The sequence below is a fragment of the Scomber scombrus genome, chromosome 14, assembly GCF_963691925.1.
Source record: "Scomber scombrus chromosome 14, fScoSco1.1, whole genome shotgun sequence".
Lineage (NCBI taxonomy): Eukaryota > Metazoa > Chordata > Actinopteri > Scombriformes > Scombridae > Scomber > Scomber scombrus.
This window is the reverse complement of record NC_084983.1, coordinates 16,082,051-16,096,857: the sequence shown is the minus strand read 5'-3', so window position 1 is coordinate 16,096,857 and position 14,807 is coordinate 16,082,051. Positions and strand designations below refer to the sequence as shown.

The window sequence follows — 14,807 nt, the reverse complement described above, 5'->3', positions numbered from 1 at the left end:
TGGATGGCAGTGCAGGCTAGTAGAAGACGAATGAATCCACTTTTAGTTTACATTCACTGTAATTTGGGTTTTTTTAGTTGCTTTTTTAGTGGAAAACAATTAAGCTGAGGCTCATCAAAAAGTGTAATTTCACTTTTTACAACATTTTCTAAGAGACACAAGGCTGTATTTTAGTTTTAGATGTTAGAACCTATCAATGCCAGACACCATCCAAGGTTCCCCACATCATTTTTAGGGTTCCCCTGTTGTAATTCACCCTGCGGACATTGTATTTCCAAACTAGGTGAGGAAAAATGGAGCAGAAAGATACACAGAAGGAAAAACTACTGTATTCAAACCTCCAGAATTACTTAAAGGATAAGTTCACAACAGTCAGGAACCCAAACATACATTGACCTTTGTTTTTTATACTATAATCATTCCTTCTGTTCATACTGACCATTAGAAGAGCGTTTCATAAAGCACTTAAAAGTGTACGTGATGGGGGGCGAAATCCAGAAGCTTCTTTTTTGTGTTAAAATGTATTCAAATGTTTATTTGAAGCTAATATGAATTACTAGTGTGTCTTTTTAGAGCTGAAATTCTCTCTTTTTGTAACTATACTTTTACAATAGCTGAACAGAGACTCAGAGAGAAATCATTACAAAAATATCCATTTTATTTGACAGAGACTACTGAAGCTTCATATCTTCAGATAAACATTAAGAATATTATTACGTAAAATCTTAAATGTACAATGTAAAGTATAAATATACAGTCACCATTTTAATTGGCATTTTATGAAATGTTTATATTTAACTCAAACAGGTTTTGGTTGATTCAGTTTTCTTTAACCGAGGGGGTCGACCTAAAAATAAAAACTTTCTATAAACTGTTAATTGGCAAGTTTATATATTTCTTTTTTTTGTAATTTCTATTAACATGAATTCTTATATTTTGCTTTTTTTGTAATCGATAAACCTGTTAAATGTGAACATTTTAATTGTACTCAGATATTACAGGTATTGAGATAGACTTTGTATCTTTTATAAAATTACACATCTCCAAACTATGGGCAGTGTGCAGCTTAACAAATCCCATTATTCTTAGACATTAAAAACACTTGAGATGTGAATTTTAGCTTCATAAATACTGGCTATTGTTTTACCTTACCTGTGAAGGTGAAAGTGGGGCTTTATTTTGTTAATGGTTATCTAAGACTTCCTGTCGATACTGCAGTGTTTAGCATCTGTGAAGGTTAAAGCAGACTGCAGGGTTTTTTCCCCTTGTGTCTTCTATGCTTTCATTTCCTGGTTATATAACTAATATTGTCTTCTTTTCAACCCGTTTTGCTGTGTTGCTTGAATATAAAACACCTTCATAAAATAGAGGACAGAAACCAAAAGTGTCTTGAGTGGTACAAAAGTATTAGACTGCACTGCAGACACATAGAGGTTGAAATGCATTGTCTTAAGATTATTGTGATTATTCAATAAAAGGCAGTTTTTATCATACATTTGAAACCTTGATACATCAAATCATCAAATCACTGCCGTCTCTAACACTGCTTACTTCTTACTTACCTGGTCCAGTCAGTTGGGGTCACCAATGTGTCTGTTAACTAGTGGAACAAAGGATTATGAGAAACAAGAAATAATCTTGAATGAACGAATGAAAAGATGAATTCATAAGCAATAAAATACCCTTAATCAAATCAATACACTCTGGGGTTTTGGTGCAACAGCTTTAGTTGGTCTATTATGACTGTGAGCTTATTGTAGCCGTGTTAATGTTAGCTTAGTCACTACTGAGTCTGTTTGCAGACCTGTTTAATTTGGCTGCTGTTACACTGTGTTTCTGTCGTTTTATCAGATCAGTATCTGTTGTGTCAAAACCTGGTTCACTGAGAAAGGAGCCACAGTCCTAGATCCCAGACACTCCAAACCTGCAGGGGGCAACCACATCAGTGGTGGAACCCCAGGTAAGAGGAAGAAAGTGCCTGAGGAAGCACATTCACCTGTGCACCCATACAGGAAGCATGGTTAAATGTTTGGAGCTGGCTCAGTCAGCTCTCTTGCCTGCTCCTGGAGACACCTCACAGCCACAGCTCCTGATCGACCATTGAAGACACCACTGGTACAGAACAGTAGATGTTTAAGTTTGGAGGCCATGCTTCCCAAATGCTTTGATTGTGTGTTTGTGGTTGCAATGGTTATTTTTGTTGAGTAAATTGGAAACTTTAATGATTTTATAGAAGTACTTTGGTACTCGTGCTTTGTTTCTTGTACTCTAATAGTGACCTTTGGTGTAGCTTGTTACTTTAATTGTTAACCTTTTTGAAATGATTTGAGTTGAATTAATCTGAATAAGTTTAATTTCATTTCATTTATCAAGTAACATTTATTAATTCATTTATTCTTTATATTAAGAAGTGTGAACTGAAATTATTTGCTATTAATGCCTTTGTCTTTCTGTTTATCCTAGGTTATTAACCTATTCTGTTACACCCCATTCATCCCCTTCTGACCCAAAATAAAAAACTCAAGATTGAACAGAATTGAGTTGTCCATCGTGTCCTTCAGCAGTTGATCAGCCGTTTTTTCAACAGCACATAACTTGACAGTTAATAACCACTGTGGACAGTGAGGACAAGGATTAAAGGCCTGAAGTCAAGCTGTCGACGCGAAGGACTGGAAATTCTCCACCATGGCGGAGGAGGCTCTTGGCAAGTAAGTCAAGCAACTGAAGCAAGAGAGGACCTCAGCTAAAAGTGCCTTCACCAAACAGGCAAACTACCTGAGCAAAGCTGCAGATGGCCTGGTCAAACATGAACTACAAGAGGAGTTCTACAAGCTCAGCTCCCTGGCAAGATGTGTCAGTGATGCAAATGATGACTACAGGGCTGGTCTACTGGAAGATGCTGAAGCAGGAACTGAGAAGGATGAAGAGGTCAAGCTCGACATGCACCAGCAGGCTGAGCTTGAAAGGACAATAGAAGAGTGCGACGCGAGGCTGGGGGACATCCGTGAAGCGATCCAATCCAACCTCTGGCCAAGATACGGTAAGGAGGAGGTTCACTCTGCAATTGGAGAAGCGGAAAGAGCCTGTGACAGAGCCCAAGCAAAACCCATCGCTGCTATCAATAGAGACGGCTACGAAATGCAGCTGAGAGAAGCAGAGAGGCTAATCCATGAGGCAATAGCGAGCCTGAAAGACTGGGAAAAATGGATTCCACATGATCAGACAGCAGACCTGAAAGGCAGATTGAAAGACCTGAGAACATTCCGCAGCAACCTTGAGGCCAAGAGAGCAGAATTCCTCACCGCACAAAGGATTGCAGAAGAGGGAAGAAGAGGATCAGAGCCCCAACTAATGGCAGTTCCACAGCCGGTTCCACAAGCAGTGGTGAGAATAAAGCCAACCAGTCTACCGAAATTCATTGGGTTCAAGAGGAATTTCCACAGATGGAGGAAAGACTGGGAAAGCCTGCAAAAGCAGGGAGAACCGACTGGCTCAGTGGAGGTAAAGAAGTTCCAACTCCTTGACAGTGTGGACGAGAGGATATGCAGAGTGTCTACATACAACACTGCTGAAGACATATTCAGAGTGCTTCAAAACAGGTACGGAAACAAGTCAGCAATTGCCTTGGAAATAATCGAGGACCTGGAGAGGATCCCTCCCTTGAAGTCGTACCAGCCGAGGAGGGTAATTGACCTAATTCAAGCTGTGGAAAAGGCCCTGAATGACCTCACCGAGCTTGAAAGTGCTGGAGCCATCAAGAATCCCCTGGTGATCAGATCCATAGAGAGCAAACTGCCTGACAATATGAAGAGGGACTGGCTGACATTCATGGTCAATCCAAGAAACGGAGTCACACCTGACAATCACTTCGATAGCCTCCTCACATTCTTAAAGACTCAGGAGGACATTCTAGAGAAACTAGACCAACTGGGTGTAGGTGAGAGATCGGAGAAGAAACCTACCTACCCGGAGAAGAGGTTTGCCTCCACAAAGTCCACAAGAAGAGGAGGATGTGTTGTCTGTGGAGACGAAAGGCACAGAGAGAAGATTTTCTTTTGCAAGCGGTTCAAAGAATTAAAGCCTGGTGAAAGCTAAACGCCGTTGAAAAGCTAGGAGCATGCAGAAGATGCCTCATGTGTCATGAAGAGGACGAGGAATGTACAGACACTTACCTGTGCAGGAACAGAGACTGCAAGAGAGACCACCATTTCTTTCTCTGCCTGAAAGGAGGATTCAAGGGGAAAGAATCTGAGAAAGTGGGAAAACCCAGCACCAGAAGGCAAACCCTCACAGAGGAACAAGAGAAATTAATGTCTGAGCTCCGCCCAGACATGGCAGAAAAATTCAGGAAAGCTTTCACCAACATGGCTGCAAAATCACACTGCACTGGAAAAAACCTACCTGGAGTGATGGACTCAAACACATGTGAGTCACCAGTTATTCTTATGCTCCTTGAGGTAACCACCAATGCGGGGCAGAAGATTGGAACACTCATTGACTTAGCATCAGACACCAACTACATCACTCACAGAGCTGCCAGAAGACTGAAACTACGAAGTGAAAGAATCACACTGGTTGTCCATGGAGTCGGAGGCATGGCCATGAAGGTACTTACTCAAGGTAAGAGTCAAGACACCCAGAGGCACGGAGAGAGCTCATGAGCTGATCTGTTATGGCTTGGATGAAATTGCAAGAGTGCAGAGTCATCAAACCGCAACAACTCAAGAAGTTTTTCCCTGACACCAGCCTGGAAGACCTCCACAGACCAGAGCACGTCGAGCTTCTCATCAGCCACCGTGAAGGAAGACTCGCCCCACAAAGAGTAAAGGTAGTAGGAGATCTCGTCCTTTGGGAGAGCCCTTTAGGAAAGACCGTTGGCGGAGCGCATCCAGACCTCTTTGAAGTCGTGGACATGGCCCTACACAACTCTGAGACTCACTTTGCACGATCGATGAGGACCACAGCAGTGAGTATCAAGAAATTGCTGAGATACACGAGATCAAGGCTGAAACCAAAAGCACAGCTGGCAGAGAGTTCTTAGACTGGTGGAAATGGGACAGCATTGGAGCAGCCTGTGAACCCATGTGTGGAGGATGCAGATGTGGTAACTGTCAACCGGGAGGTAAAGACATGACTCTGAGCAAGGAGAAAGAACTGGAGATCATCAGACGAGGCCTTACCTACGTGAAAAAAGATGCACACAGTCAGGAGGCTCACTGGGACACAAAATACCCCTGGATTGAGGATCCAAGTTCCCTGCCCAATAACAGGAATGGAGTGGAGGCCACCTTTCTACGGAGAGAGAGACAGCTCAAGAAAGAACCAGAGTGGCGGGTGGCATACACAACTCAAGTCCATGAGATGGTGGAGAGGAGAGCAGCAAAGAAACTCACCAAGGAAACCATCGCTGACTGGAAAGGCCCAGTATGGTATGTCAGCCACTTGGCGGCGCCAAACCCACACTCCATTACAACACCTGTGAGACTGGTATGGAACAGCAGCCAGAAGTTTAGAGGGCTCAGCATGAACAACCTCCTCCTGAAAGGGCCTGATGTTCTCAATCCCATCCGAGCAGTGTTATTAAGGTTCAGAAGAGGAGTCCATGCTGCTCTAGGTGACATCAAGAAAATGTACAATTCTGTGTGGCTTGAAGATCTGGAGATGCACCTCCACAGATTTCTCTGGAGAGACAGTGAAGATGGAGAAATTGAGGAATATGCCATCACCAGAGTCAACATTGGTGATCGACCAGCAGGGTGCATCGCACAACTGGCCATGAGAGAGACGGCAAAACTGCCTATGTTCACTCACCTGGAGGAGGAGCGTAGGATCATTGAAGAGGATGCCTATGTGGATGACATCTCATAATGACCTGGACAAGCTAGACAAAACCACCAAAACAGTCGAAGAAGTCCTGAAAGCAGGTGGATTCTTCCTCAAGCCGTGGGTCCGGTCAGGCCAAAGTGGGAGGCAGACACAAGCATCACAACATCCAGAAACGTCGGATCAAGTCTTCATTCTTCCCAACCAAATGAGAGAAGGAGACAACAAAGCCCTTGGAGTTGGGTACCTGGTCGAATCTGACAAACTGTATCTCATGACTTCAATCAACTTCTCAAAGAGAAAAAAGAAGATGAGAATCAGCCAAAATCTTCCTGGGAAAGAGGTAAGAGAAAAAACTCCAAACCCACTGACTAGAAGACAACTTCTTAGCCAAGTGGCTAGCCTGTATGACCCCATAGGCCTTGCAACACCTACCAAACAAAAGGGAGCCATTCTAGTCAGAAGAGCTTTTCAGGAAGCTGGAGGCAAAACTCTAACACGAGACACATGGGACAAACCGCTGTCTGAAAGACTTAGAGAGGAAGCTATCCACCTGTTTGAGGAATACACACGGCTCAACCAAATCACCTTCCACAGAAGCCTCACACCAGTCAAAAGAATTGGAGGACACTGGGGAATAACATTCTCTGATGGAAGTGACCAAAGCTATGGAGCTGTTGTGTACTTCAGATGGGAGACCGAACAAGGCGTCCAGGTCCGGCTTGTTGAGTCCAAAGCAAAGCTCACACCACTTGACCAAAAAGGAGAACCAGTGAAAGCTGAGGTATGTGGTGCTGTCTTTGCTGCAAGGCTCAGAAGATGCATCGAAAAGCACAGTCGGATGCAAGTGGAACGTTGGCTCCATCTGCTGGACAGCCAAACCGTGCTAGGAGCAATACAGAGAGACAGTTATGGGTACCAGACCTTTTTCGCAAACAGAGTGGGAGAGATCCAGAAGTCCACATCAGTTGAGGACTGGAGGTGGATTCCAGGTGAGCAAAACATTGCAGACATCATAACAAGAGGAGGAAGCCCAGAAGACCTCAAAGAGGACTCTGTGTGGCAGAATGGACCAGTTTCTGACACAACCTGTGGATGAGTGGCCGACAAAGTCAGCCAAAGATGTCGCTGCGCATGCCAAAGAAGGTATAAACAAGCTCCAAAGGAAATGTTTTACAGCAGCACTGACCCGAGCACAAGTGAGGAGAAACCAAAATGCCCCATCTGCCACTCCAATTCCACCGTCTCCAAATTCTGCTCAAGGTAAAACTGACCAAACCAAGGACCTGCAAAGCAACCCCATTGGAGATAAACACCAAATCCAAGTCCGGAGACCACCTGCTGGTTTTGCAGTGGGAAAAATCCTTGACATCAGCAAATTCAGCAGTTTAACTAAACTAACCAGAGTCATCGCCTGGGTGTGGAGAGCTGCCACAGAGTGGAAGGAAGTGCTGGCCAGAACTTCAGGCACAGATGAACCAAAGAGGGTGAGAACGTTTTCAGCTCAAATCAAGTCCAGAGCCAAAGAAGCAACAATTACCGTCAGGGAGTGCGAAGATGCACTCAGGGATCTCTTCCTGGCAGCTCAAGAGGAGGTAACTTTTCCAGACACCACTCTCAGCAGACTTGCTGTTGTCAAAGATGAAAACAAGTTCAAGTTTGGGCAGAGCTGTGGTCAACAAATACACACTTCAACAGCACATAACTTGACAGTATCTCACAGATAAACATTTCAATGATTTTATTACATTTGGTTCGGTTCGGATAGTATCCCAAACCAAAGAGATAAGTTTCACATTTCAGGTCATATAAAAAGGGGCCTAGAGACGATGACATAGCCAGCCAAAGCTGGTCAAAGGCTGTTTCCCTGTTGATGTGCGTTTCCCTAACCTCAAGCAGCTTTCTTTTGACATGCTTATCTTAACTTGAACCACTTATCTCTGCAACATTTAACCATAACCTGCTCCAAACCACAGAGAGATGTGAGGAGAAACACTATTTTAACAACAGAGACAAAAGAAGCAAAAACACACTTCGACCAAAGAAGCCTCCTTGAATCCTGACATGGAGGATCATTCTCTCCACACATTGAATAAACAAGGCATGTCCAAACTATTCCATAAAGGGCCATGTACCTGCAAATGTTTGTTCCAACCAATCAAGAGCACACGATTCGACCAATCAACTGTCTAAAGACCGAGATCAGTTGATTTAAGGAGTCATGCCTGGTGTGGTCCTGCTTAGTTGGAATGACAACCTGCAGCCCCTTAATGGAATAGTTTGGACCTCTGAAATATACTGTATAAAAGTGTGGAGAGATATACTGTGTCTCAGATCTCATACTTTTGTACTTACACTTACTATTTTGAGTGCATAAGTGCGATTACACTGAGAAGTATGGGGAAAATGCAGTGCACTATGAGTACCTGGATGGTGCACTCATAAACGGTCAATAAGTTGAGTGTGGACCTACGGACACTTCTCACCCTCAACGGTCACCATGGCTACGTAGCAGAAGAGGAAGGACAACTTTCCAAGCTGGAAATGGAGGCTGAGGACATTGTAACTACGGTGAGCATCGCCGCATTATACAAATGTAAATTATCAATGTGTTTACTTGCACTAAGCACCACTACACTGTTGTTACATATAAGCCATCAGTAGGTTTCTTGGGTTAAAATAACCATCTGTAATGATTTGGTACCACAAATGATAAGTTTCCTAACTAGCTAATCATCAGTTCCGGTAAGTATGCAACAGCCGTGTTTGATTTGAGACAACACTAACCTGTTTAAATTTGCGCACTATGCAAATAAGTACACATAATGTACTAACAGAAGTAACAGCAATAGTCTTGATATGACGTACAACAACACAGACACATCTTACCCCGGCAGGACACACGTTTCTTGTTTCCTGCTTGTGGTCCTGATCCATTTACTCTATGATAAGGCCTTTATAAAGCAGCCAAATTCAACAAGCCATTATCCTGTAATTACAATTTACGGCCACAGTAACTGCTGTTTCCATAAACTTACATAGTATTGCTTTAATAAAAGAGGATTGATAGGTTAGGAGATACTTTGTGTGAAACGTCAAAAAACGGACAAGATTAAGCTGCTTGGGAGATTCAGGGCCTCTTACTTTCTTTAGTATAGAGAACTACTTTATTGTTAGACGAGGGAAGAAGCAGCATCAGGGTTTCAAAACATGTTGGTTTAACAGTAAAGTTGTTCTACATACTGCAAGTGTTGCTGGAGCTTTGACCTTTTTATATTATTTATCCCTTCACTATGCACCTTGGAAGTCAATGAGGGTGGCACTAGACAAGAATTACTCTCCCACTCACTTTCTGTGCATTGTGTACAGTTGTATGTTTGAATACTTTGTGCTGTGTGGTAATCTGAATAATACCAATTCATTTAGGTATATGGGTCATTAAGCACAATATCAGCTGAAATAATATAGGTTTTAAAGCTATATTTTAACAGAAACACACTCTGAAAAACCTCAAAATCAGATAATTAACTATCATCTACTGTAGAGGCGTACCATGCCCCAAACAACACAACAATTAGAAAGATAACAAACCGATTGTTTATGGTGACACTGTTGGTGAAGGGATCACGAAAAAAACATTCAACTCATTCATTCATTTTAGCCAAGCATTAACACAACATCACGCTTCTCTTTTACCTCCATGTCAAATAATGACACAGTACATTGCAATTTGAAATTTGTTTTTACTTAAAAAAGATCAAAATAAAGATGTACAATTGAAACCAAAATATTACACTTCAGCTCTAAAGACGGATGGCAGGACACAAAAAGGCATGACCTGAAATATTTCGGCTGGTTGCCTCTACTGCAAAAACTCCCCCGTGTGTCCAGCCACAGCACATGTGAAAGGGGTTGATGGGCCCCCGATGAGAGCTGGGACTAGAAAAGAACATTTTAAACCATTAACACCATTGCTGGCTGGTGCTTGCTGAAGATGTGGCATCTTGTAAATCCTATTGCAGATTGTCCTTCCGTTTTCCAAAAAAGAGATGAAGACACTTTCAAGCGAGACTGGAGCAAAATACATTTCTGCTACAGTGTTGTCCAGCCTCGCCCGGAGGATCCACAGTGTTTCAATAAGGAAGGACTCTAAATCATTGTTCAACATACAAACAGTGGCTTCATCAGGTTTTTCGATAGCATGGACACTTCAAATAACATACTGTATAGTGAGAGAAATGGCATTTTTCATTTGCGTCGTCATTGTTTTTTGACTCATGTCTCCACACACACACATATAATGGTCTAAAAGATCTACCAAGGTAGTATTCGACTGTCGATATTTTAAACCAGGAGACAGACAATTTCCTTTTTGTTTTGTTATTGTTTTTTTTTTAATTTCTCAGTACAAAAAATAGATCAAAGAATGAAAAAAATAGTTATATTCTGACTGCAGAAACTTGATTTATAAAGCTCTGCTCATGAGCAACTCGCTGGGTCTCTACGTCTGCACAGTGAGGGTTGTGGTTTAAGGATTGGGGGTGGAGCTAGTTCATAACATTCATTGTTGAATATATGTATTAATTTGTATGTATAACAGGTATCAGAATATTTGGGCAGTTGATACCCCCCCCCCTCCCCCTTTTTTCACATTTAAGAGTTTGAATGTTCCTATATAATACAGTTAAGTATTCAACACGTTAACAAAAAACTTTTTAAACACTGCCTTCCTTCCACATGTCTCCTATTTCAAGTGGCTTTCATCTTTTTCATTATTGCGATGAATAAAATCTTTAAAGATGATTACAAAAAAAACAACTCTCTGTCCACTACAGTATCTGCTATGTACATCTGTTTAAAAAGCAAGCATGTTACACAGTCGTCCCTATGTACAGCTAGATTTTTCATTTTATTTTATTTTTTTTGTTTTGTTTTTTAATTGAATATACATATTTACTTATTTTCACAGTTTCCTATGTTTGCTCATATATTCAATATCAATAGATTTCATTTTTGTTATTATGAATACAAATATTTTCATCGTATCTTCATGGCACTGGGCTACAACTCTGCCAGCGTCACTTAGTTGTTGATATCTAGTGAGATTGTTTGTCTCTTGAACGCTGCTCATGTCCGTGTAGCAAACAACTGTTCAGTTTTGGAAAACAATCTTGATTGTGGTTCGGTTTTCGCCAAATTCACAGCAATCCAAAAGAGAGAGAGAAAAAAACAAAACACAGTTTTGAGTTTACAGTTTTCTGGTCTTCATCTTTATCATTTAATCATGATATTATTATTTTTCTTGCTCATCCTCCTTCCATTCCCCTTTCCTTTGCTAAGAGCGGTTGAAAGGTTGAATGGCTCCGTTTTGGATTTTCTCCACCCTTTGATTCAAACATATATGCTTCCAAATATCGAGATTGTTTTGCCTCTGGTTTCCACAGATTTCAACGAGAAATCATCGAGCCACAACAAGTCGTAACCTCTTAACAGTGGAATTAAGTGTTCGCTCCGCTGTCGGTCCTGTGGCGCCCACTGGAGGTGACCTGTTGAGGGTGTGAATCCTGTTTATTTATGGTTAGTTTCTAGTGGTTTCGTGGGCGGTGTGGTTATTGTCTTTTTTGTTGTTACTCTTGTTGTTTTTTTATTATTGGAATAAGGCACTTGAGAGGTTTTTGGTTTTCACGGGAGCTCAGAGGAGACCAAGGCGAGGCCGGAGCTCTGGCGGAGGGGAGGCCCGGTGTGGACGGCCTTGGGACAGTCGGGCGTCAGCACCCGTCCGTTTTCCCCAACGCTGCCTGTGATGGACAGACGGGCCTTGTTCCTCATGGCTTCTGTAAATGTTAGCTGAGGAGAAAAATAAAGAAGACAGGTTTGTGCACAGACGAGGTGATAATAAGAAAAAAATTCACTGTTGCAGATTGGAGTTTTAGGATGTGTTCAGATATTATTAGATGTAGAAAAATTGAAAAAGCTTCCTAGTAGGGCTGGATGATAAATCGATATATCGATATCGTGATCTTTTATAGATATCATCTTAGATTTTTGAATATAGTGATATTGTGATATGGAATAAGTGTCTTTTCCTGCGTTTAAAGGCTGCATTACAGTAAAAATGTAATTTTCTGAGCTTAACAGACTGTTCTATTATCTGACTTTATCCAAGTAGTCATTATATCCACGTTACTGATGATTATTTATCAAAAATATTAATGCGTAAATATTTTGTGAAAGCACCGATAGTCATCCCTACAATATTGTCAAAATATCGATATCGAGGTATTTGGTCAAAAATATTGTTATATTTGATTCTGTCCATATCGCCCAGCCCTACTTCCTAGTTATAAATTAATATTCAGTCTGTACTTTAACTTTTAATTATCCTGTTTTTTATCTGTCTTATTGTATTTTAGCTTAATTCTATTTCCAATTTAACACTTTATTCATATTTAAATGTCTTTTTTATTTTGCTGTGGTTTGCTTTCATATCCTGTCTTAATGCATTTTATGTTTTATGTAAAGCACTTTGAATTATCTTGTTGTTAAAATGTCCTTTACAAATGCATTTTCCTGCCTTGCCTGAAAGAGACATTAATGTCATTTTAAACAGGGAAAACAGGAGTAATTTCTGTCATTCATACAGGTCTGCATACAGTCACATTATAGAGTTATAAACACTCTTAAATCTGCTTATTAATGCTAAACAGGGGAAGTTAAAGTGTTTTAGACAGTTAGTCTAGCTAAACCTCCAAAAGTATTATGTATATTTCAAACAGCATTATGTCGTTGCTGTTCAGGTTTGTTAAGTTAACGTAGTTGCGAACAACTACATTATAATGTGTTGTAAAGCATTAATTAAATGTATATTGCATTTAAAGTGAAGTATTATATACTATACTCCCAGAAACTTTAAAACTCCAATCAGCTTCAACACTATCTGACAGCTCTCATAATACAGTTCAGTTGTACATTTAAATATATACAATAGTGTAGCAACCACAGAGTCAGAAAACACCTTTCATAGCCATTCAGTACAGTATCAAGCCAGCCCCATACTACATGTAAATCCACTAGCGACAGAGTTATTACACAGTGAGTGATAGTTGCAGGCAGTGGGACAGGGAAGCTGACTAAGCAACAGTCAAGCTCATGAAGAGTTCGTGCTGAAGTGCTGATGGGGGACACATAACCACGTTGGACAGATATATACACCGAGTGAGAGAAGATATCTGAAAGTCTAATGGTCAAGGACCTGAGGGAAATATCCAGAGACAACAGCTCACATCAATAAAATCAGCTCAGCTCGAGGGATGCTTCACTACATGTTTACTTAAGCCTTACAATCCCCACAATGTGTAGTGTTTAAATATGGTTTTATTATACAGGGCTGCCAATGTGTTCAGGGATGGTTTATCATTAAATTTAATCTGTGTTTGTACATTGATATTCTGTTGTAGCTGTGAGACTTGAGACAGTAACGTGTCTGAGTTAGAACATGTACTATTAAGGTATGTTTGAGTGTTTTTACGTCCTCACAAGGCTACAAAGACCTTTTGACCTTCACTATATGAGAAAACAAGCCTCCGGAGGGTCAGGAGGGACGTTAAATGGACGATGAAAATGTCCTCACAAGTGTAGATGTGTGTGTACAAGTTAGACATTCGTCCTCATTTATCAGGTTTTTTTCCCACCTCTTCACAGGCTATGAGTCCATTCATTGGAAAAGCAGCATCGCCAAAGCTACATGTCTGAATTTAAGAGCAGCATGTTGGCTTTTTAACAGCCAAATGTGCTTTTAACAATAGAAATATAATCCCAAAACCATTCTTATGATTTCTATACCGATAAGGCTACCTCAATTCACTTAATCTGTGTAAACTTGCATTTTCATTCACACATTTTTAATCCTTATAAACTGACAATAAACTAAACATTTTTTTTTTTTAAATGCAAATTTTGGTTAAAAAGGTGATCAATCATGCCATTTATCATGTGTTTTAAATATTATTGGATTCATTTGGCAAGAATATTAACTTCCCGCCGGATTCAGAATGACTAATACATTTTTGATTTGGGCAGGAAAGCGGGTCACACGGTACGCTTGCTTGATAAATGAGGGCCAACGTCTGCAGCCACACAAGCTGCGAAGCAGTAGAGGCGACGTCATGTCTGAGGATGACTCATCGCTTCCTGTCACATTGAGGAAAAAAGCTTGAAACGCAGACCAGGATGTCACATGACCACATAGTGAGCGGGGTAGACAGATAAGTAGGAAGCATTTTTGCCACTGGTCACGACAGTCACTCAGCATGGCAAAGCTAGCACGGGGATATGATAGGTTTCACTTACAGTCTCTGTGCAGGGAGCTAGTGAGAGGGGAAGGGGGGGCGCAAGGGCTTGGATGGACCTTCTACGAAAACTCCAACTACATCTTATCAGCTTCCCCATCGCTGCCATACCCACTGAAAACCTCGCTAAACTCAGCTAAGTTGTGGATGCCGGGGCTGGGCCTTGGGCTCTGGCTTTGGCTTTGGCTAGGCTCGAGGCTATGGTGGGGGCTGCCTGTCTGGCAGGGGTAGCAGGGGCGGTAATGGGGGTTTTGGGACTGGGCCTCCACCTTCATTCTCTTGGCCTCATTGCGTGACTTGTAGCAGAATTCGATGAGGGCCACCAGCATGGCCAGGCCCAGGCCCCCGACGAGGATGTAGAAGACCCCCGCCACGTTGCTCAGGCTGAGGGCCTGGGACGACTTGTCCTGTAGTCGGCGGGGAGAGGAAAACGACAAATACAAAAGTCAGCGCTGGTTTTTGCACAGGTGGCAGAAAAATGCTTACAATCACTCAACATTTGTACACATATAACACAGAGCAATATGAAAAGAAACTTCACATCACACAAACACGCACATGATCACACTCAAACACAGCACTTTAATCATTTTCATCATTTTTTTCCCTCTACTCTACCTCTAACTTCTCAGTCTA

General features: G+C 41.6%; 1 protein-coding gene across 2 annotated transcripts in view; it reads right to left on the bottom strand.

Annotated features, from left to right (window-relative positions):
- Nucleotides 1-11,505: 11,505 nt before the first annotated feature.
- gria4b (glutamate receptor, ionotropic, AMPA 4b) overlaps nt 11,506-14,807 on the bottom strand; it is a 135,830-nt gene continuing 132,528 nt past the window's right edge. For both annotated transcript variants that reach the window (XM_062432884.1, XM_062432886.1), the window contains exons 15-16: nt 14,441-14,578; nt 11,506-11,670 (exon numbers count right to left, since the gene is read on the bottom strand). In XM_062432884.1, the coding sequence (XP_062288868.1) occupies nt 11,506-11,670; nt 14,441-14,578 (303 nt within the window). The remainder of the gene's footprint in view (nt 11,671-14,440; nt 14,579-14,807) is intronic.